This window comes from Podarcis raffonei, chromosome 1, assembly GCF_027172205.1.
Source record: "Podarcis raffonei isolate rPodRaf1 chromosome 1, rPodRaf1.pri, whole genome shotgun sequence".
Classification (NCBI taxonomy): domain Eukaryota; kingdom Metazoa; phylum Chordata; class Lepidosauria; order Squamata; family Lacertidae; genus Podarcis; species Podarcis raffonei.
The window spans coordinates 103,704,784-103,728,177 of NC_070602.1; the positions used below are offsets into that span (position 1 = coordinate 103,704,784).

A 23,394-nucleotide genomic window follows, 5' to 3' on the forward strand; every position below is an offset into this window, starting at 1 on the left:
TGTCCAAAGTAGATAGTTCCATACCTTCAGAACATACCCATTCAAATGTTCCATGGAAGCAGTTAAAGCAAAAGCACAAGTGAATTGTAGACCCCTTAGGGACACAGGAAGCACTTTTGCCCAGTATTGTCAAGTCTTGCATTAGTTGTCCAAGGTCCCGAATAGTGGTTTTCCCCTTCACCTGCTACCTGAAATCCTTTTAACAAGGATACCAGTGCTTTGAACCAAGGATTTTCTACATGCAACACATCTACTCTGCTGAGCAATGGGCCCTTTCCAAAGCTTTTATACTATACCTCTAATTTCCCTAAGTGAGATTTCATATCTTAAGATGGAGTAGGTTCGCAGTCTTACCATGGCTGAGACCAGTGAGTTTCACTTGGTATGCTGTGGCAGAACTGCAGAAAGCAGATCCACTTTGCAGTCAAGCTTCTTCTTGCCACTCTCAAAGTATTTGAATTAGCCATGAAAATAGATACAATAAGATGATGGCGGTGGTGTGATTGCTAGTACTGGGCAGAAACTGGGAAGCGTGAGGAGTCTTATGGAGCTACAGTACATGCTGTTAGCTCCCCATGAGAAATCCCCTTGCAGTGCTGATCTATAGGGGAAGCAGGGGAGAGGAAGATTGGCCTGAACTGTGCTTCAGTGTCTTGTTTTGCCTCTGTGCTGTCCAGCCCTGAATGTTCTGAAGCAGTGATGGGGAGCCTGGGGCACTCTGGATGCTGCTGGACTACAACTCCCAGCCATTGGCTCAGCAGACTGGGGCTGATGGGAGCTGCAGCCCAACAGCATCTGCAGGGCTTATAGATTTCCCATCTCCACTCCAAAGGATCATGAATTCAGCAACGGGCAAACAAGTTTCTGCTTTACTTGCAGTTTTCCTGGTTCAGGACCTCAGGTTCTTAAGACGAAGAGAAATGTGATTTGGTTTTTAGGACACATACAGACAAAGGTGCTTGGGAGAGACAGTTGTTTTGTTTGAACTGGAACAAAGTTAATGGCAGGACATTACTGATTTGGGGGGAAAGGCACGTTGCAGGAAAAGAAGTGCTTGCTTTAAAGACTTCCACCTCCCATATTGAACCAAGAGCAAGGTGTTTTACTTGTCGTTTACTTTTCCCTAACATGGCATGCATGGAGAATAACCTCAGAGCATATAAGAAGGGAAGAGATGGCTCCGCTTTCAAAGAGCAGTGCATTGAGTAAGGGCTGGGGGAAAATAAAACAAAGGAAGAGCAGAAATGATTACATTAAATGCATTGCATATGTTTGGAGTTTGGTCTTGGCCATTATACAGGGATAGATTTGAAACTAAATTAGAAAGCAAAGCTAATTGATTTAAAAAAAAATAAAAACAAAAACAAAGAGAGCCCTGGAGACTTGTTTTCCTCCAACAAATCAAGCAGTTTTGAAGTTAGAAAATCTGGATAAGGTTGTAAGATTCTTTCTCAGTTCTATCTGCACGATTGCCCTCTCCCTGTTTCTCAAGATCCAAATTTACTGTGAAACGTACGTGTAACTAGCACTCTGTTTTTAGCTCAAGGGGAAATATGTTACAGTGCGCTCTGTCACTGTATTGTTGACTGTAATCAGCTGGGACAGAGTAAATCTGCAGATGTTCAGCAGCAGGAAGGAAAAAGTTGTCTACGTCTCTCTCTTCTTGCTTACTTTCTCTTTTCTCTTTTTGTGTTTTGCAAACCTGCATTGAAATGTTCATTTCCGTTTAGATTTGACTTTGAAAGCTTGGAAAACAACATGGAAAACTCAATGGATAAATCTAAGCCTTGGAGTCGATCCATTGAAGACCTCCATCGAGGAAGTAACCTCCCCTCTCCCGTTGGCAATAGCATTACCCGCTCTAGCAGACATTCTACTCTACGGTAAGAAAGAAAGGCGGCTCCAGGGAACAAGATGGCGGCTTCACGCAGGAGAGAATTCAGTTGAATATTACATATTTTGAGATTGACACCAACCCTCATTATACAGTTTACATATTTTGACGACTACTTAGCCAAACTTCACTGGCTGTGCTTAATTAAATTAAAAATTAGCTGAGGAAGCTAATTATTTATATTGTTGTGAGCCGAGTTTGTAGTTTGTGTGTGGTGTTTTTTTATTTTGCAGGTGATTGCTTGGCTAATGATTAGCATGCCCCTAGGAGTGCTTTCTTCTTGGTGTTGTGAAATTAACAGAGCGATAAGCCTGTTGTCCCATGCCCGCTTAACATGTTCCTGCTGAACTCAATGAGGCTTCCTTCAGAGTAGACACCTGTAGAGTCCTTCCACATTGAAGAGTCGTCTGGTTACATTTCTAAAACAAACAGCCTTTGGAGAGCTCTTACTACCCTCTGGCATGGATATACCAAAGAATAAATAAATACTCAGAACTAATTTGACCAAGGCTGGCAAGATCTTTAAACTATTACATGCCAAACCCATTACTTGTGATATTTACTATATGGAGGAGGGGGAGGAGGGGAAGCCCATTAGGTGGATCCTCCCAACAGTATCTAAAACCAGTCAATTTATTTTGACTCCTGAGGCAGAAAATCTTGGAAGCACCTCTCTCTGTCCTTGGTAGTAAAAATAAGAAGAGTAATAAATTGAATAACTACCAGTTTGCTACCCTTTCATGACACTCTGAATCTGTTCCATGAAGTGGCTATGTCACTCTGTTTAATGGTAGATGGCCCTTCCAATTTGTTATTTATTTAAATGTAACCTCTTTGCTCTTTCTCATTTCCTACAACACTCCCTATGGCCTTTTACCCTCAGAAGGGAGAAGAGAAGCTCTCTGGCTCAACAGGATAGTGGGTGGAAAGAAAGGAGGACTGTTTGGGCATGAGTGCAGAGCAGAGGGACTAGACTGCAGAGAAGCAGCCTCAGGCACTTCTCATCTCCTTCCACCCCTTTCCCTTCGTTCTCTTCCTTCCCTCACACTTGAGGAATCAGTCTGTCAGCCCACCATCCATTTCATCTTCCTTTTCCCTTCCCTCCCATCCAACTTGTGCCCTAGAAGCTCTCTTTCAGCGCTCTCTTAACCAACTCTCCCTTCTGAGTATGCCTATGCTCTTTGCTTTTGGGGAGCTGCTGGTGTCAGTGCAACACAAGGTCAAGGCGAGGCATTGCTGAGGGCCACCACCAAGGAGGCCGAGATCCGCTCAAGGTCCCTAGTTCAGCTCCTCTGAAACAGCTTCTTCATCGCTGCTTACTGTTCTGTGGTTATCATGTAGTATCTCTTGCTTAGTATCTATCTGTGGTGGGATAGTCCCTCTAGTACTATTTCCTCTAGCACTTACTATTCCCTCTAATACCATGTAGAATTATCAGTATGGAAAAACTATGCCACTATTACATAGTTGCTTTTCTTGGAAGTTGTGAATGCCTGATCAGCAGGAACTGCTCATGCACAAGCTAATTTCCCTAACGATTTACCTCAAATGCAGCCTGTTTTTTATTCAATGCAAGTATCAGTCTTAAGGTGGCTATTGATAGTAAATATCAAATTGCTTGAAGTTCACTGCTCCTTTTTGAATATTGCTGGCTGACTTCAAAAGTAAAGAAGCTTTCAAATCACTAAGGGTTTAGAATTTAGAATTTTATGCAGCCTCTTTCACTCCTTTTCTTGGAACTTCGACATTAAACAGTCAGGCTGCATCAGCGGACTTAGAACAGATTTAGCCCATGCCATTGATTCAGGCTTCAGAAGCTTGGAGAGAATCAGAGGACAGATAATTTGCAAAAGAGATCCATGCAACTGGAATGAAGAGTGCAGAGAAGGAAGATCAAATTGTTAGGGCTAGTTTTTGATCTGGAAAAAGCGGAAGAGAGAAGATAATATTAAAAAACGTCTCCAGTGGGCCAAATAATTTGAATGCTTTCAAGGGGCAAGGCAATTGCTTATAGGGTGATACCCAGGAACAGCTATGCAGCAGCAGTTCTTGCACAGTTTGTACACTGTAGATCCATTTAAGAAAGCAGGGCTTTAAAACTTCATAAATCAGTAGTAGATGGATTTTGGTCGTGTTCTTCCTTGAACCCCCATTGGAAGATAGTTGTAGCAGAAATACAGGCGTGCATTACACATTGCTTACATTTTCTTTCTCTCCTCCTCTCCATCTCCTTTTTCATATGCGCCGCCCACATTGTATACACCTTCTCTTCGCTCTGTGTCAACGGCTTCTCCTGTGCTTTCCTTTCCCTTCCCTATGGCATCATTTTCTTCTTCTTCTTCCTCACTTGCCTTGTTCTCCTTTTCTCCTCCATGCTCATCCATGCCTCAAAATGCCATCAGAATGGTTTGTCTGCCTGAACAACTTCAGTTCAAACGCCGCCAGAGCTGCTTTTCACACAACTGCCTCTGGAGTGGCTTCAGTTTACACTCTGCTGGTGAGGCTTCAAGCCGGAAAATATCGTAAGTCGTGGGTGTAAAAGCTGTGCCCAGAAAATAGAATTTTAAAGGCTGACTGGTACATGGCAGCAGGCTCCCTTGCACTGCTTGCCATGTGTTATAATGAAGGTGGACCACATGTCATTCATGAATGGTTCCAGCTAGAGGAACTTTCAGTGTCTGAGATGCGGATTATCTCATTATATCTAATATGCTGATACTTACTTCTGTATTTGTGTGTGTGTGTGTGTGTGTGTGTGTGTGTGTTGGCAGCAGTGGTGGTGGTGGTTGATTTTAAAAAATAAGACAGGAATTTAAAGTAGGAATTCCCCATAGCTTGTGGTTAGTTATAAATAAACCACAAAATGTACACTGTTGTCTTTCAGCTTTTATTGGCTAGTATTCCATCATATATTAGTTTTCTTAGTATGGAATTTTAAAGCTTTCGCTTTGGCCTCTTCTGAGGCCCATGTCACCGCCATCAAGGGGAACGTTTTGTTTTATTTTTTAAACGTTCCCAAAGATTTGTTTCTGGTTTGCTAGCCTAGTTCAGGCCATCTCCAGCATTCTAATCTGGCTGAAGTCCCAAAAGGAATTGTAAATCACACCTTGCCAGATATTCCTTCCTCAGGTATGTGTAGTTGTTAGGGAGCCTCTTTTCAAAGCTAATGTGTTTGTCAAAGCAACCCACTGTCTCATGTGATCTTTATTATGGCCTACCAAAAAAAGGGGGGGCCCTGTGCAGTTGACTCTAGGGTACCGTCTTCATACAAGACAAATGTTTAACATGCATAGGACTGCACTGTATCACCCACACCTTCCACATTTGTGCTGTAACATTCACAACCTCACTGCAGAGGCAGAAAAGCAGCGGAGGTGACAACAATGTATTAATTGCTTCCCTTTTTGTTCTGCACTCCCTGCGGGTCTACCTCCAAGGCAGCACTTTTGTTGCACCGGTACTGTAATTTCTGAGCAACCAAAGTGCAGTATTTTTCTACTTGGGGAAGCGCATTTATTTCTTGCTGTACAGAATGTCAGAAGCAACTCTTGCCTAATGTCTGTTGATCAAGTTATTGAAGGCAACACACCCTCTGTGCCCTACCACTGCTCCCCTGAGGTTGCTGCTGCTTCTGAATGAGCATTCGTTTTCTCTGTTTCATTGTTGCCATCACAGCTGGCAATTTAGACGAAAAAGAGGCCAGCCATCCTTCCACAGCAAAGTTTTCCCCTCTCCAGCAGGGCTCTGCTTCCACATTCCCCAGTCTGTTAAGTCCCTGCAAAATCATTTGCTGAGAATGGTGCAGTGGATGGAGTAGGCCTATTAAAGCAACAGGGTTTCACTTAATCAAGACTGTTTTAAGTCCCATTGATTTCTGTGGTTTAGCATCATTATGTCTGGATCGAATCCCACATCGTGAGCATTTGAGCAGTTGTGATGAAAAGCTTGAAATAGGAAAGATGGTTCACGCTGTCTAATACCTCTGTACATGCATGTACGCAAAGGTGTGGGGCGGGGGGAAAGAGGCTACTATGAACTCCCCTCTTCATGTAGAGAAGCAACAGCTATTTCTCAACAACAACAAAATGTGCTGTTCTCATCAGTCCTAATATAATAGCTACCTGTTCTATAGCGTTTTTAAGACTTTTGAAAGTGCTTCATTGGCATTACCCATACAATATAAATTTTCGGGATCGCAGTAGTGTGCACTGAGGCTGAAAGTGGGATTGCCTAAAAATCTATGGCCCTGGTGAGCTTTGACCTGGGTGCTTTGCAGCTCATTCTCTGGAAGTAAGAAAACCTCTAAAGCTAGAGAAATATGGACAGGGTGGATTTCTTCCCACCCCCAAGGCTTCTCTAGCTTTAGAATGTGCCTTTGAAGGAGAGAAAGAAAAAAGCACAAGTGAAGGGCAAAAAGGGAAACATGTGATATTAATTACTAAAATAAATATATTATCAGAGGCATCATCTCTGACTTGCAGCAGAAGAAAAATGAAAATCAGCAGCTAGTCTAAGAGCTTTTCTTTGCCCTAACATTTAGTAGCAAGAAATGAAAAGAAAGCAGTGAAAGACAAGGGGGCATAATCTCACCCACCCTAGATTCAGTTGGTGTGTGTGTGTGTGTGTGTGTGTGTGTGTGTGTGTGATGCCAAAACCTCCTTTAAGTGAAATGTCTCCACTGGGTACCAGTGTTTTCTGCCACTATAAAGCAAACAAAATAGAGGGAATGCTGAAGATAGAGATACATACTAAAGCTCTGATATCTGCTGACAGTTGAAAAGCACCAAAAATATGCCCACATCTTACAGCCATTGTCAAAGCAATAAACTTGAGGCTAAGTCATGCCGCATAAGCAAAGATCAAGAGCAACGTTCTGTTTTCTATTCTCCTTAATATATATATGTTTCTGGGCAATGGATCTTTATCCACAAAGTGTCAGAAACAATCCCCACTTGTTTCTCAACTGCTGAGATAGAGGAACCTAATGTGCTGATATGGCTTGCAACCTAAGATACATACGGTGACATGTTAATGAAGTTCACAGAAGGAATGTGTCTTACCCCTTCTCTCTCTGCAGCCTCTTCTAAGAGTTGGGTGTGGGGTCCTGAACAATGTGGGATACTGCACAAGGGGTTGCTAGTGGAAGTTGGAGTGGGGAATTGTCCAAAATTGAATGGAGGCACACCCAAGCTTGGGCCCTTGTCGTCTTCTCCAACAGCTCCGTTCACCCCATCCCAGATTTGTTCAGGAGGGCCACTGATCCTCTGGAGAGACTTTCTGAGAATATGGGGATAGGGGCTGCAGTGGAGAGAATGGAAGTGAAAATTTCCTTTGATGACCTTACTTAAGTTTATCTTAATCTTAGCATCTATAACAACAACAACAACAACAACTTATTATTTTTACCCCATCCATCTGGCTGGGTTTCCCCATCCACTCTGGGCAGCTTCCAACAAAGATTAAAAATACATTAAAATGTCACACATCAAAAACTTCCCTAAACAGGGCTGCCTTCAGATGTCTTCTAAATGTCTCTTTGACAGCTGATGGGAGGGTGTTCCACAGGGCGGGCGCCACTACCGAGAAGGCCCTCTGCCAATTAATGTAATAATTGAAATGGATAACTTCAGGGAATATCCACACACATTCCACATTGCTCATAGCACTGAGAAATAAACATCCAGATTAGGAATTTTCAGTCTCTTCCACTCCTGTAGCTGGTTAATGTAAAGTGTTTCCTTATTAACAGAGGCCCTTAAATAAGTGTCCCTTCAGCTTGGCTGTAGATTTGCCAGCTGTAATGACTCTTACCTGGTATTCAGCCCAGAATACTCATTTCACCAACAGAAATTGGTGTTAATTTTCCATTCTGGAAACCTGGATTATACACAGTGACTTTTTTCTTAATAGGGAGTGTAGGGGGGTTAGGGGCAGAGTGCCCCAGATGATGAATGGGAAGAAGACAATAGCCTCTTCTCCTCAGCTGACCAGACAGCTGTCTCTTTGTGTTCTATGCCTGGGTGTATTCAAGAGGGTGGTGTGGTTGCACCCACCACTGGTATCTGGCCTTGGAGGATTGGCCCAAGGGTGAATGTTGTCCTCAAGTCACCTCAGGACTAGAAGGGCCTTCCTTGGCAAGGAGATCCAGAGTTTGAGGGCAATCAATGAGAAGACCACCTATCAAATTCCTACCCAAACACTTCAGGTGTTGATGGAACAGAAAGAAGGGGCGCTCTCAGAGTTCTTACAACCCAGACAGGCTTGCATGGGAGAGCACAATCTTTTAGATAACCTTAGAAGTGGTGCACTTGAGTCCAGAAAGCAAAATGAGCTTTGCCCTGTATTTATATGCTAAGTCTGAGAGCTGGCCTGAAGGGAGTTATACTGCAGAGTCCCAACTCATATGTTCTTTAATAGCATTCCATTTTTTAAGTAGCTGTTCCTGGTTCCATTTATGATAATATTTTAGTAGAAGAGGGTGGCTAATAAAAATGGGTAGTTATATGAACATTGGAAATTATGGCAGTAATGCACTTTTTAAAATAGCTTTTCCAAACTGTAGCATAAACTAGCTTAGACAGTTGACATTAGAGCTGAAATAACATATATCATGTGCTGCCACAATGAAGCATATATGAGCAGTGAGGAACAGATCTCTGCAAGGCCTGCTGCACAGCACAAGATAATATTTTATTTCATCTTTCCACCTATCAGAAATATATATTTTTCATGAATGTACACAGGTCTTTTTTACTCGACTATTTATGCTCAACAGAGAGTATACAGCTACATTTATTTATTTTGTGTCAGAGGGAGATATCAATTGTTTGTTATTTCTGTTCATTGCAAATTTAAGTAATATCTAATGTACAATGCCCTGATTTATTGATTGACATTTGAGTCAGAGATACATGTTTGGAGAAAATTGTGAATCTCACCCTGTGAAAGCTCTCAGAACAGTGGTGTAGGTGTGGTCCTGAATTATCCCTCCTTCCAAAGTTTCAGATTCAGTGTTCAATAAATGGTATAGGATATGAATTTTCCCCAAAATATGTTGGTCTGAGGCACCAGCTGTCTTTGATGGACTGGCATGCTTGCTTATGAGAATATCCAGTGAGAACAAAGGCTGTGATGTTCTCATATCGAATTTAATTATCACATGATGGTAACTGCCAATGAGACCTGGCAGAGAGTTGGTATAGAACAAATGGAAACATTTTCTCTATTAACATGAAGCTTGGGAATATTGAATGTCTGTTTCTTTCATACTGGTAAGTAAGGTTTTCAGTTTAAATGCAGACATCATGGTAATTGCATCCAGACCTATATATTTTGGCTTCATATACTTCAACAAGACTTGCTCCTTGTGTAGTATTTCAGCCCCAGTTAAATTACGCTAGGATGATTTAGTAAGATGGCCATTAAAAGCAACAGCTAAAACAATTTTAGAATAATTAGTTTTTATTTGGCTAGGTTGAATAGTGCTAGGTTGTTTTATTTGGCAATTAGAAGGAGCAGGTTATTAAAAAGCACCTAATCTATGAACATTTATATCCGCATGTTAAAATGATACTGTAGATAAAACATGTTAATAAAAGTGTATTTTTCCTAATGCATTGTGGGATAATGAGCTGCATTGGAGTTTGTTAGATGATGGTTGTTGTTGTTTTTTAAATGCAGAGTGCTCTTGTAACTTGACTAATGAAAACAGTTTCCCATGAATATTAAATAAGCAAATGGAGGCCATGGAAGAACTGGGCCTGGGTCCAACATGTGTGTGTGTGTTTTTGTAAAATCCAAGTATGTAATAGCACTTCTAAGCTTAACCATCCAATCAACCATGGCAGCTGGTATGTTCTGTGTAAACTTATTACTATAGGACCTTTAGAAGGAGGCTCTGCTTTAGCACAGAGCTTTATGGGGTGGGGGGATAAATGGAGAGCTGATATAATTTTACATGCAGGGCAGAGTGAGTGCAGGAAAGCCACAGTAAGCTAGTGGGCACCAAACCCAGCTTCTTGAGAATCTCAGCTTTTGTTTATCTTTCTCCATTTTAAAAAGAAAGTCTTTAGCCCTTATGGTCATGAATATACAATTGAAAGAGTTCAGTGCTAACTAGGGGTGGTGGCAGGGGGTTTCTTGCCAACTCTACAGCTCTGCTGGCCAGGGTGGAACGTGGGTGGAGGTGGTGGTAGTTCTCCAGTGTCTTGTGGTGCCAACTCCAGGCTAGTGAAGCAGAGGGGCCCAGATTAAACCCTTTACTAGGAAATGGGATGGCTTTTTATCCTACCCATGACTTATGACAACTTCTGTCAGCAGCAACATTGCTGGTGGGCAGGGTGTGCTCTTCATTCCACTGTCACAGATCAGGGGTTAGCATTGCTTTGAAGATATGTGAGCAAAGTCTGCAGAAACACTGTAAAACTGAATCGGGTGCTGAATTTCTAGTGTGGTGGAGGTTGAAGCTACAGTCTTGGGGAGAATCTGCTGTGGATTTTCAGTGTACATGTAGGTTTGCTCTCTGTGCAGCTCGAGAAAATCCCCGTTAAAGTGTTGAATATGCTTGTATGGAACTCAGTTGTGTAGGCAGATACAAGATGAAGCCAAATAACATCGGTGTTAACGTTTCCTGCCTTTCATGCAACATGTAGCTCTTTGGATGAGTGACACTTGGCAAGAAACTGACAGCTAGAGAGTTTATTCGGAAAGAATGTATGGCTTTGCTAGGACCTAAAGTACCACAGCAGTGATTAAGTGATTACTCCAGACATCATGCATTGACGGAGTGCCAAGACCTGACAGGTGCCAGGTTGTAATCACAATGTAAACAGCTGCTAAACTAGCACATCTTCGCTTGTTGTTGCAAAGATGTCGGCTTTCTTAGTGCATCTATTAACCTCAGAAAAGGTAGAAGGACAGGTGCTTGAGAGGATGCAGAAATACTGGGAATTACTGTATTCCAAGCCTTTTCTCATAGCATAAAGTCCTTTGAGTTTGTCACACAGCTGAATAATAATAATCCAACTGAATCCAGATCTGTTGTATAACGCACCAGTTAACAGTTCTACTGAAATGTCTTCTAACCGTTCCAACTATGATTCCATGGTATGATAAGAAGCTAACTTTGTTAATTTGTTCATGACACTAATATGAACGTTTTGCAGCAACTGAAATGCTGATGCAAGACTGAAATGCTGCTGCTGTTATTATTTTGTTGTGTTGTTGTCATTATTAATAATGAGACTGCTTGCGTATCTTCACAGGTGATGGCAGAGAACGGATGGAAAATCAGTTTTTGTTAATAGCCAGATATCTTCTCTTTGCAGGTATAACACCTTACCAAGCAGAAGAACACTTAAAAATTCAAGATTAGTGAGTAAAAAGGATGATGTCCATGTCTGCATCATGTGTTTACGTGCCATCATGAATTACCAGGTAACCAGTTCTTTTGGAAACTTATTTCAATGGGATGGATTGTGTTCCTTTCCTCAGTAAAGGAAGCAAGTGTCCATGCTTATAAAAATGTAGTTGGCTGAGTCATGTGGGCACAAAATATAATGTAAAACACTATAACTGAAAGCTATGGAGAGAAAGCAAAAATAGTGGTTATCCCTGTGACTCCCACTACTGAAAATTATTAAAGGCCTGTCTCTAAGTCATACTCATAGTAGACTGAAATAAATAGACATAGGTTTTTCATGTCCATTGATTTAATTGGGCCTACTAGGAGTATGACATAGTAATATAAAACATGGTACATTTTTGGCAGATCAACCAAGCATTCTGCAACTGAAACTGAGTAAAAAAGTTGGCAGTAATTCCTGACACAGTCAGGATGCATTCTTGGTGGTATTAATAGTCAATTGGTAGGGGGAAACAAAGCAGACTTGGATTGACCCTGAGCTGAATTGGACAACCTACAAACTGCTTTGGATTAAGGTGGGTTGCTTTCTAAACACCAAATCAGAATTCAGACTGAATCTTGTGGTCTGTCGTATTTAGATGTATAGGGTTGCCATGTGTCCTCTTTTTCCATGACAAGTCCTCTTTTTCAGGGTAAAATTTCTTTCCGGGTAGATTTTTTAAATTTGCCAAAATATCTCTGGCTATACTTTCTGGATGAGACATAGACTTAACTGGTGGTTAAAGACTTGCTTTCCTCTTCTCTTCTTCTGCCCCCCTCAGCAATATATCACAGTCTCTATAGCCCTCCTATAGTAGGGGTATTTAAAATGAGAGTCGTCATAGTGTCCTCTTTTTTGCTTCTCAAAATATGGCAACCCTAATGTACAAACATCATATAGATACACTTGCCAAAAAGCCTGGATTGGCTCTAATTCCCAGTTTAATTCAGTTACATTCAGTAGCAAACTTGTGCTCACTATCAAGAAATGAGTGAAGTTGCCCAGGTTTGCGGATTTTTAATAAAGATAATAATGCATTCCAAACACTGAACTCTTATTTCCAATTTCTATTTTAGTACGGGTTCAATATGGTCATGTCGCACCCCCATGCTGTTAACGAAATTGCACTAAGCCTGAACAACAAGAATCCCAGGTAAAAGGCTCCTCTTTTGTGTTGGAAATTTTGTGTGTGGCGATGATTAGTTTTTCCTGCTTGAAGTTGCTCTGCGAGAAACCCCTCATTTGCATATGCTACAGTCCCTGATTAATTCCTCCTTCAGCTGGTTTGCTTTAATCTAAAGTTGCCATCGCTTAACTTGACACAAACAACTCTATGACCCGCAGAGGTACTGAGCATTTGCAACATCTTGCTTGAAGCTAATAGCAGGGTCATTCTTTTGAAGCAGCAGCTGAATATTAAAGGAAATATTATTCTCAGATGCCGTCACATCCATCTTGCGAAAGCTGAGTCATCACATTGCTCTAATTGATTTCTCTCTTCCTTCCTTTGCACAGAACAAAGGCGCTGGTCTTAGAACTGTTGGCAGCAGTTTGTCTTGTAAGAGGAGGGCACGAAATCATTTTGTCTGCCTTTGATAATTTTAAAGAGGTAGGTTGCTCTTGTTTCATCAGAGATTGCCATGTGCCTTGCACAGCTGCTTTGGATAAGGTCTGCCGGAGCTCAGCGGCTCATCTTTATTTCATGAGGCCCAGCCTGAGACTAATGTAGCTGCTCATACATGTGCATCATGGGGACACATTTCAGCATGCATATCTCACGCCGCTTCTAGTGTGGTGAACATTAGCCTCCATGTGCAAATTAGTTTGCGACACTAGTTCACACTGAATCTAGAAGCAGGATCCTAATTAATGTCAGATCGCCGTGGTTCATAATACATAGTATCAGCATCAAGCTTTTATTTTGGTCACAGAAAACTTACAGATAAACTGAACACTTAAGATTTAAAACAGGTAAGGGATAAAAACTGGTAGTTAGAAGGTGATTATATCATACATAACTTTAAAAGATAACAGGACAAATGGTTAAAAGCCACTATAAAGGAGGGAGTGTGAAGGAGCACAGGTCTTGCATTTTGAGCCTATAATACATAACATTGCCTCACAACCCCCTGCAATGCAGGATTATGCAGCTGTCCCATATGGTGATCTAACTTGCAACCTTGGCCATTATCAGCACCATGCTGCAACTGAGCCAGACCCTACAGTTCCACGACTCTAAGCAGTCTTATCTATTTCTCCAACCTTCAAATAAAATCCTTGACCCATCTGACTGATCTTTCCTCTGCACTTCTCCCTCCCTCCCCTCCCTCTCCCTCCCCCTCCTTTTTTTCCACCTCCCTCTCCCTCTCCCTTATTTTGCCTCACTTCCTTCACTGGTAGGGATTTTATTTTCAAAACAAGCCAACATGTTTTGCCCCACTGTTGTTTAAAAACCTTCACAGGTCAAATTGACAAAAGCAGCCCACAGAGTTCTCAGGTAAATATCTCTCTCATTCACATTAGCTGTCGCCAGTTAAATGATAATTGGCCAAAACACATTGGGCTGTTTTGTATATAAAATCCACATATTTTTAGCACATTGAGTTAGGTTTCTTTTAATTTGGGGGGCTGTAGTCCAGAAACATCAGGAGGGCCCCAGGTTCCCCATCCCAGGTCTAAATAGATCAACCTAATTAGCAGGTAACATTGTGAAACATATACTTTACCATTTCATTATTAAATTTCCTGTAGAATTGTGAACTTGGAAGCCCTCTATGGAGATAGTAGTAGGACATTGACTGGTCCATAGATGGCTGTGGAGTCACAGAGAAGCATGAGGGATGTAGTAGTGTGAGTAGAACCCCTCCCCCCGCCACCAGTGCTTTTGGAGTAAGAAATGGAAATACCTGGAAAATACACATGAAAACATTAAACAGCATGATGTCCAGTGGAACTGTGGCTGAACTTGAGCAGCTGCTGACAGAGCAGGATGCTTCCCCAGTTTTCTTGCATCCATCCAAGAAATACACATTTAAAATTTATTTCCTCCATTTTTATCCCTCTCTTCGAACTCGAAGGGTTCCCAGAACTGCATGCAAATGAGAGGTTAAACCAAGAATAAATGCACTAAATAATTATAGTGTGTAGTTATTATAGGGTATAGTAATAGGCAATGATTTTGAATGGGCAGAACAGTAAAACCAACTATTAAAGCCAGAGCCAAGTTAAGTTTAAGACTGTTAAAACAGCGGCTAAAAAAAAAAAATTAAAGTCATAAATGCAGGCCAAACTTCACACACACACACACACACACACACACACACACACACACACACACTTTTCACTCAATCCAGGATCATTTCAAAAATGGAGGGTAAGCTAGAGTCTTCAGTCTAAGGAGGGAGTACTCTGTGACAAGCTCCTGTCAAATTGCCTTTTAAGAATGGAGACAGAAGCTGCTCATTCCCTTTTGTGGGACAGAGAGGTCTGAGCTAGGTAGGGAATATATGAATTGGTGAGTGGAAAGGAGGTGGGTGTTTGAGGCTGTGTCTGAATGCTGTGGGGAGGAGGCAAAAGAGGCGAATGTGCGAGAGAGATTAGAGTTCTTCTCTGCTGCCATTTGTTGTTTCCATTCGGGGCAGAAGGACCTCCTGTGATCTCATTAGCGAATTGTGACAAAGGCTTGAATCTGCAGCATATTTCCATGTACCAGCTCATTTTTAAGATAGACACACACACACACACACACACACACACACACACACACACACACTTGGTTTTTGCTAAGTTTAGGCAGCAGTGCATAAGGAATACATTCCTTTTGGAATGCATCTGAGAACCGAGCTGTCGTGGTTCATATAAAAATAATGATTCACCTGTTTCAAAGGATATAGAAGAGCCTTTGGCACTAAAGGGATTTTTTGTGCTTTCTGTTTTGTCTGCTCTTGTTTCCTATACTGTTCTTTCATTTTAGTGTAATCCTCACCTTATCTACGCAGACATTATTCGTACTGCATTCAATGGCTCTTACTCCCAGGGGAGTGGAATTAGGATTGTAGCCTTAGTTGTCCTTGAGAAGAGCTATGCTTCATCCAGTTTGAATACCAGCATGCTCTTTCCCCCAGTTCCAGGCTTAATAAATGATGTTCATTACAATCCCAGCACATTGTTTGGCCACTGTGTGTCAAAAGAAAGTTCCTCTGCACTGCATTAAAATGATATATGAAGGTCTGTTATCTGATATTTACGAGCAGCTAAATGGGACAGGAAGTCAGGCAGACATATTGAGCTGGTTCCAGTAGTTTAATCTAGTTTAATCCAGCCTCTAAAACATCTTGGGATACCAAGTTTACAGATATATTGCAGTTACATTAAAACTGGAGTATGGGTTGATCTTCATTTTTTTAATTTAATTTTTATCATTATTATTTTGTACAGAACAACTCTTCTGAAGAGCAGCTATACAATATAAATGGATGGATGAGTCGGGATTGTTAGCATTCTCTTCAGTTTAAGGGAGGCTGTATTTCTCTCTTTGTGTTATATGGGATCAAATTTGGTTTTGTTTATAAGAAATGAATTGTAGCTACCATCCGTCATGCAATAAATTGTCCGACAGTCATATTTCAGACTTAACACTCTCCCCCCCCCCCAAGTTGGTTTGTTTGCTTATCATGTTATATCTCACCTGTCCTCCCGAAGGAGCCCAGGGTGGCAAACAACAAAAACGCAAAATAACACAATTAAATTTTAAATTTTTTTTTAATGCTTGAAAACATTTAAAAGCATCCAGATATCTTAAACAGCAAATGATTTCCAGATTACCAGGAACAGTATCTTCCAGACATCAAATGCCTGGATAAGCAGGGATGCTTTTAAATTCCTCCTGAATGTTAATACTAAAGGCAGACAGGCTCATCTCTCTAGGGGAGGGCTTTCTGTAAATGGGGAACTGCTACCGAGAAGGCCCTGTTGTCGACCAGCCTAATGCAGTCTCACAAATTGCCTTGAAAGCTTGAAGAGAGCTCTACTTGTAGAAGGGGCATGCTTAATTCTGCCACTTTTATTTGGGAGGAAAAGCAGCCATACAGAAATCAATGTCTGCACTCTTATTTGCCCCCAAAGTGCAGATGGAAGGGAGTATTTATGGTCGGGAAACCAGATCAATGCCAACACAAATCAAGAATGTGGCCCTGGATTGGGGCTTCATAGGGCTGAATTCTTTTCCAAAAAACAACAACCAGTGATGGTGTTAAACTTGCTTTTTTAAAACCTGTGATTGAAAGGACTGGTGAAAATGTACCTCATCATGTTCCTTGGTTATTCTGGCCAAGCCTACAATTCTAAATATGCTCACTTGGAGAAAAAAATCCATTGAAATCAATGGGGCTTACCAACAAGTAAATGCAGTGTTATGGCATCAGAATTTTGGGCCTGTGATAGAAAGCTGTGAAGGATTTATTGTTATTGTTGTTATTATTACTTTTTAGTGAGCTTGAGGATCAGTGCTTGGCAAGTGAACTGTGGCTGTTTATTTTTCATTACTTTCCCTCCTGCAGGGTCCATTGTTGAACCCCAGACACTTACAGAGATTAATAGAGGTTCAAATTTATGTATCATAACTCAGGAGGAGAATTTTATTGCAAATAAGAAGCCAGCTTCATTCTTACTGGTCAATTCAGCTATTTAATTTTATAAGTAACAGCAGGACGTGTTGGAAAACATGAGCCAATCGTCTTTGCCTGGAGATGTAATCTGCAAATGATGTTAGCCCTCTTGGTCTGTGTATTATTTTTATTCCAAAGTATTTTCAGCCCAGTAAACATTAAACAACCATTTACTTAAACAGAAACTTGCAAGAAAACTGGTCTTTTGTTCCCCCAACAATCTGTAAGCTCGCAATGCCAGTCTGGAAGGAACACCCTCCCAAAATAGTACTACCCTGGATTGAAATGGGTTGATTACACTAGACCATTGTACTAAGAAGAAAAAGAAGTCATTGTGACCCCTGAGTAGTGGGAGAAAAAGAAAGAAAGCAGAACAATTAAGAGAGTGTGACTTGAAGGTTTAAACGCATAAGCATATTAAAAGTTAGATCATATTCATGGTTGCCTCCTGATTCCCCTGCCTTAAGGAGTTCATTCTGAATTGAATTCTGTGTCTTATTCTCCCATTTTCACTTAACTCAAAAGTTCAGCAGAGTCCCAGGGTTTGATCTGCCTGTTCCAGTTGCCAATTGGCAAGTGTTCTGCAATTTTTAGAGCAGCTTGCCAGATGGATTGCCCTGATTGTGTAGAGAATTTCCGTGCCACCATCAGAAATCCCTAGCAGTGACTGAGATGAGCCACAGTTGTCCACCTGATCAGAGCTCCTGTGAGCTCCAGCTGAAAAAAAGAAAACCCTGGTCTAATGCAGAAGACCCCTCCTGCCTCAGTTCTTAGGGCCTTCACCATGATTGTGCTCTAAGCTCTGCTTCCTCTGTAGTGCAGGAATGGGGAAAGTTTTGCCCTGCAGATGCTGGTCAGCTCTAACTTCCAACACGGCTAGCAAGCCTGACCAGTTGCCAGGGTTAATGGGAGCTGTAGTTCAGCATATTTGGAGGGTCCAATGGTCTCCACACCTGCTGTAGTATTAACAATATGATTGACTCTGACATGGTCAGTTATTATTTTAATAGGACATGATTGAAGGATCCTAAGTAAGTCTAGGCCTACATGCTGTTCGTTTTGTATCACACAAATAATACATGCTGTAGCAAGATCAATGGTCATAATGAGCTTATGCTAATGGCAAAGCTTTTCACTAGGTTTACCAACTTTTTTTTTTACTGCTTCTATACCTTTCACAGCAACCTAACCTGTTATAATTATACTGGTGAACAGTTTCCCTGTCATAGTTTCAGTGGTTTAATTTCTCTGTGTTAAGGTGTTGTTAAAACCCAAAGGAGCAAAGCAATGAGAAAGTTGCTATTATGAGGATTAACTTGCCTTTGTAGATGCAAGAGCAAATAAAAGAGGCGCCAAATTTGGTTACTAAACATGACCCCACCCCAGTTAAATTAAATAGTGATTTTCCATGTGCTTTTGTATTTTAGAAGCTTATAGTGGTTAAGGTTGCCATATTTCACAACAGTGAAAATCCGGACAGAAAAGTTGTTGAACATTTTTTGGGCGAAGTTGTTGAGCTGTTTTTGGCAACATCGCAAAAGAAAACAAACGTTTTCGAGTTATTTTAAAGGAAAATCGCCAAAGGCGACACTGGGTTGCCATATGTCTGGATTTTCACGGACATTTTAGCAATTTCTGCCCAGACACTACTTCTGACTGCAGTATTCTGGATATGTGGTATCAGAATATCTACTTGACTAGTTCAGAACTTTATTTTGCACGTTACAGGCCAAGAGGTATTCAGCGGTGTTTTAAGCACTCCCTCTAGTGTACAGATGTATAACGGAACCTCTCTGCAATTCCTTTCCAGGTTTGTGGGGAAAAGCAGAGGTTTGAGAAGCTGATGGAACATTTTCGAAATGAAGATAACAATATAGATTTCATGGTGAGTGTTGTATGTGTCACCGTATGTCACTTTGGATCATTGTTATTGTTTCCTTTTAAGTGTATATTTTGCATATAAATTGGGGGTTTCAAAACTTTCTGCAGTGGGCCTACCTAAAGAGGAAAAAGAAGTTTTCAGCTTCACCCAGATTAACAAAGACAAAATGAATATGGTTTGGATGCATAAGTATTCAGCATGAGCAGTCCTTTGCAGCAGCACATTCCACTCCATCCATGAGAGTCTCCTGCACCTCATGATCACTTTTGGGGAGGGCTGCAGTGGGGAGAACAGAAGGGAAAGCCTGTTCTGTAAGCACCATTCAGAGGACCTAAGCTTATGGGCCCACTTGCAATGCTAACCCTTGTTTCTAGGGCCATGAACAATGGGGCTCCAAGGCAAAGACCGTGTGGGAAATGCAATAGGCATGAGCAGTAGGAGTTGTTTCATTGCTCCCCAAGCAGTGCTGCATGCAACACGCTCTTTTCTACTTAATCATAGGATATATTTCCTTGGTGATCTCTGTGTTTCTTTGCTGTGGTTCCTAATGGGAAAGCTTGATTGGCTCCAGTTATCAGTTCTAGGCTGCAGTTTTGAAAAATTTATGATTCAGAAAAAGTGCGTAAGCCAGGGGTAGCCAATATGTTCATCCAGATGTTGATGAACTACAGTGCCTGTCATCGCTTCCCATTGGCTGTGCTTACTGTGACTGATGGGACTTGTAGTCCACAAGTTGTGGAAAGCACCATGTTGATTACCCCGACTTAAAAAGTCAGAGTGATACTGCCATGGTCTGGGAAGGCTTATTTTAAAGTAAGGAACAGTGTTAACTGAGAGGGGAAATGAAGTAAATATTTGCAGTCTACAGCATGCTTATGCCTCATGAACCAAAGCATAGATGGGGAAGTGGCATGCTATTCCTCTTCCTGTTCTACAGACAAATGTTCCACTTCCATTTTACCAGTTTCCTTCTTCCTAGTTTAGTCACTGATCCCCACATCCCCTTTTACTGGGAGAGAAAATAGACACTGCGAACAGACAACGCAAGTGAACTATATGTTCCAGTATGAAATTAAAAGGCCACAATTCTAGCTAACAAGTTAAGTTTGGCAACTGAACCCATCTGTGCCCTGTTACCACTGCTGAAATTTCTATGAAGGCACCAGGGTTTAGCACTTTGAAAAGGTGTTCTCTGGTGTGAGAAGACCAACTTTGGATCATTTAGGCAGTGCAATACTTTAAAAATTCTAGACGTTACTAATAAGGAAAGGCTGGTGTTTGGCAGCAGAAGCCACTCCTCTTTTTCACTGGGAAGGAGCATGTGTGTGCAAGGGAGCAAGGCACGTTTGTCCTAGGATCCTCTCTAATCTCCTGCGCTGACCATCAGTGAACAAGGGTTACTTCAACAGTGTTCCAGAGCAAGAAGAGAGTATGTGAACCAGCCCTCATATAAATTAAGAATACAAGATTAGTTGCATCACCTAGTTCAGCATCCTACTTTCCACATTGGCCACCCAGATGCTTCTGAAAAGTCCACTAACACAGAATACCAGCAGTCCTTCCTGACTTCATGTCCTCTTCCAGCTGGCATTCAGAGGTTTATTGCACCTGAACCTGGAGAGTCTGTTCCACTGTGAGCCATGTTTGACAGGTGGACAGGGCTTTCCACCTGTCAATCACAATGACACCAGCTGCCTGTGTGGATTGATTGTCTCAGCTGATTGTCACTTGCCAAGTGTTGTGTGTAGTGCACAGGCACTGACAACCATCTGATTGTCAGGGCTTCCAAATCCCTTTAGCTCAGCTTTGTCTTTTCCTCCCTTCATCTGACATCATCGGTTGTAGGGGCAGGAGGGCATGGCTTGGTCAAACAAAGTCTAAGGCCAAATGGGGAGACCTGGTGGTCCCAAATAGGTGGAGATGGCAGGGCTGGCTTGCTGACAGATTTATCCCTAAGTGCTTCCCCCGAAAGAGGTGGCTTCTCACCGGCAGGGAAAAAGCATCTGAGCCACCTCAGCTGGCAGTGACATTGAGCTTGGGATATCCCATGACACTTAGGTGTGCTATTCTCTTGACCACACACTCAGCCTTCCCCTGGATCTAAGACTCCTCTTGGGATTCCTGATCACCACCCCCAACTCATTAGGACCTTTCCCCCGGGTTGAACTCCTCCAGCCCCCCCTTCTCCACCCCCCCCTTCTCCACAAGACTCATGATAGACAGTTGTACTAACTCAAGTACCCTTTTCATGCATGGTCATATGATATAGCGTGCCTTAATCAACCATGTAAGCTGCTTGCAAAAGGGAAGTAAGAGATTAAAAAAAACCCACTGTAGAATATTTTTAACTTATTTGGGCAGCTAACAGACTGATCATCTGCAAGGAGGAGAAAGTGGCGACGTCTAGTTGACTCACCAGCCACAGGGCTCTTTTTGTCATGAATAAAGCCCACAAGTTCAGACAGTGAGCACAAGTGGTTAGTTTCAGTGAAGAGGATGGAGGGGAACATCGGAACTGGTCTTCCTCCAGGATTGGGCTTGAAAGGAAGGAGATAAGCAATGGTAGGGCCTGGGCACAGCACTGGAGGCTCATCCATTAGAGTGAATGGGACCCCGTCCCAACAGCCTCAGATCACACTCTGCCAACCCCATCCTGCCTCCTCTTCCTTACTTGCAACCAGTCCGGGACACTGGCTGCCAGCTTTTTCCTCCTTTGTCTGAACTCCTTTATGAAACTCAGAGGAGGATGGAAACAAACCTAGAGTTAGTTGGCTTCATCTGCCTTTGTCTCTGGCTCCACCTGGTGTTGGTCAGCCTGTCTCCCACCCTACCAATCCCAGTGGGCATCTGGTACCACTGTGTGGCAGAGACTCCAGAGAAACAAATCAAAGAACATCCCATTCTGATAGGCACTGAAGGTAAAAGATTCAGCACAATAGAAAGCAATACATAGGCAGGCAGGGATCACGGGTTTTGAGAGAGATGCAGTGCAGTTGCTCTGGGAAGCTTTTCACCAGGCTTCCTCAACCTCGGCCCTCCAGACGTTTTGAGACTACAATTCCCATCATCCCTGACCACTGGTCCTGCTAGCTAGGGATCATGGGAGTTGTAGGCCAAAAACATCTGGAGGGCCAAGGTTGAGGAAGCTTGCTCTTCACCATCCTCCCCTTTTCAGGAATTGGTGAAAGGCTGGAGACAATGAGATCTGACCAGTTAAATTAGTCCCAGCTGAACCTCGACTGTAGGTGCTTCAAGCAGAACTGGTTACTAAACCCTTCTCTGTCTTAGGGCAGTATAAACCATCTGCCTTTTGCAAAATAGCAAGAAGCATTTTAAGAAGCATTTCTCCTTAGAGTGCACTTTTGAGATCTGCTTTTGCGTTACATCTGGGAGTCAAAATTTTTGTTCATTGTGAATAAAGTTTTGGGTCATTTACATTAAGCCCCCACCTTCCCCCAATGACATAAAATGAAATAATTATGCAGAAGGAGCCACTTGAGAATTAATGGCACATGGGCAAACAGATCAGCTATGTCTGTTGCCATCTGGTGTTTAACAAGATCTGCATGTCGCTGGAAACCACCTGTGGGACATGTGTTTCAAGAGGTTTGGGAGAGGAACTAGGTTGGGGAGGAAAAGAACCGGTCTCTGGTGACCTTCCATGACTGGTTTCTGAGCCCGTCTGCATTGGGGGAACCATTTCTGTTCTTTGTATTTGCTGGTTGCTTATTAGCAGAACAGAAGCTATATTTGTCGTAACAGTGTAAAAAAGGGTCAAGCAAGGCTCCACAGCACTTCTTGAAACTTGAGCAACTGAGACCTGACGTAAACAGAATGATCACTCTAAGCTGCTGACCTTTAACTTGACATGACACCTGGGCAGAAGAATGGGACCCCCCCAAAAAAAAGCTTTCTGGAATAAATAAAAATTGAAAAGGCATTCCTAGACACTGTTAGTGTGTGAAGTGCCATTTTAAAATGATCCAGATATTTTGCTTCAGTAAACTATAGCTCATGATCCTTAAATATGTGCCTCATTCATGTGGAAATGAGTGTCAGAGCATCCATTTATTCAGTCCAAATAAATTGTTCTTGCAATGCTGGTTTGTATCAATCAGATTTTGGATTTGTAGCTGGAATGAAGGGAGAGAAGTAGAGATATTAATGATGGAAACTTTAAAACTTGGTCATACCTTTGTGAATTAGTGTCTGAAATCATTCCACCACATTTGGATCAGATAGTGCTTATATTTTCCACTGCTGTAGCTCGCTCTATCATCTGTCTATCTATCTATCTATCTATCTATCTATCTATCTATCATCTATCTATCTATCTATCTATCATCTATCATCTATCTATGATCTATCTATCATCTATCTATCTATCTATCTATCTATCTATCTATCATCTATCTATCTATTATCTATCTATCTATCATCTATCTATCATCTATCATCTATCATCTATCTATCTATCTATCTATCATCTATCATCTATCATCTATCTATCATCATCTATCATCTATCCAGGAAGCAGGGAAAATGACT

The 23,394-nt window shown here is 41.9% G+C and overlaps 1 protein-coding gene across 8 annotated transcripts in view; it reads left to right on the forward strand.

Annotated features, from left to right (window-relative positions):
* The window catches only part of FMNL2 (formin like 2), a 188,754-nt gene that overhangs the window by 132,456 nt on the left and 32,904 nt on the right, over positions 1 to 23,394 (forward strand). For all 8 annotated transcript variants that reach the window (XM_053407094.1, XM_053407078.1, XM_053407047.1 and 5 more), the window contains exons 6-10: positions 1,731 to 1,883; positions 11,221 to 11,329; positions 12,375 to 12,451; positions 12,814 to 12,907; positions 18,775 to 18,849. In XM_053407094.1, the coding sequence (XP_053263069.1) occupies positions 1,731 to 1,883; positions 11,221 to 11,329; positions 12,375 to 12,451; positions 12,814 to 12,907; positions 18,775 to 18,849 (508 nt within the window). The remainder of the gene's footprint in view (positions 1 to 1,730; positions 1,884 to 11,220; positions 11,330 to 12,374; positions 12,452 to 12,813; positions 12,908 to 18,774; positions 18,850 to 23,394) is intronic.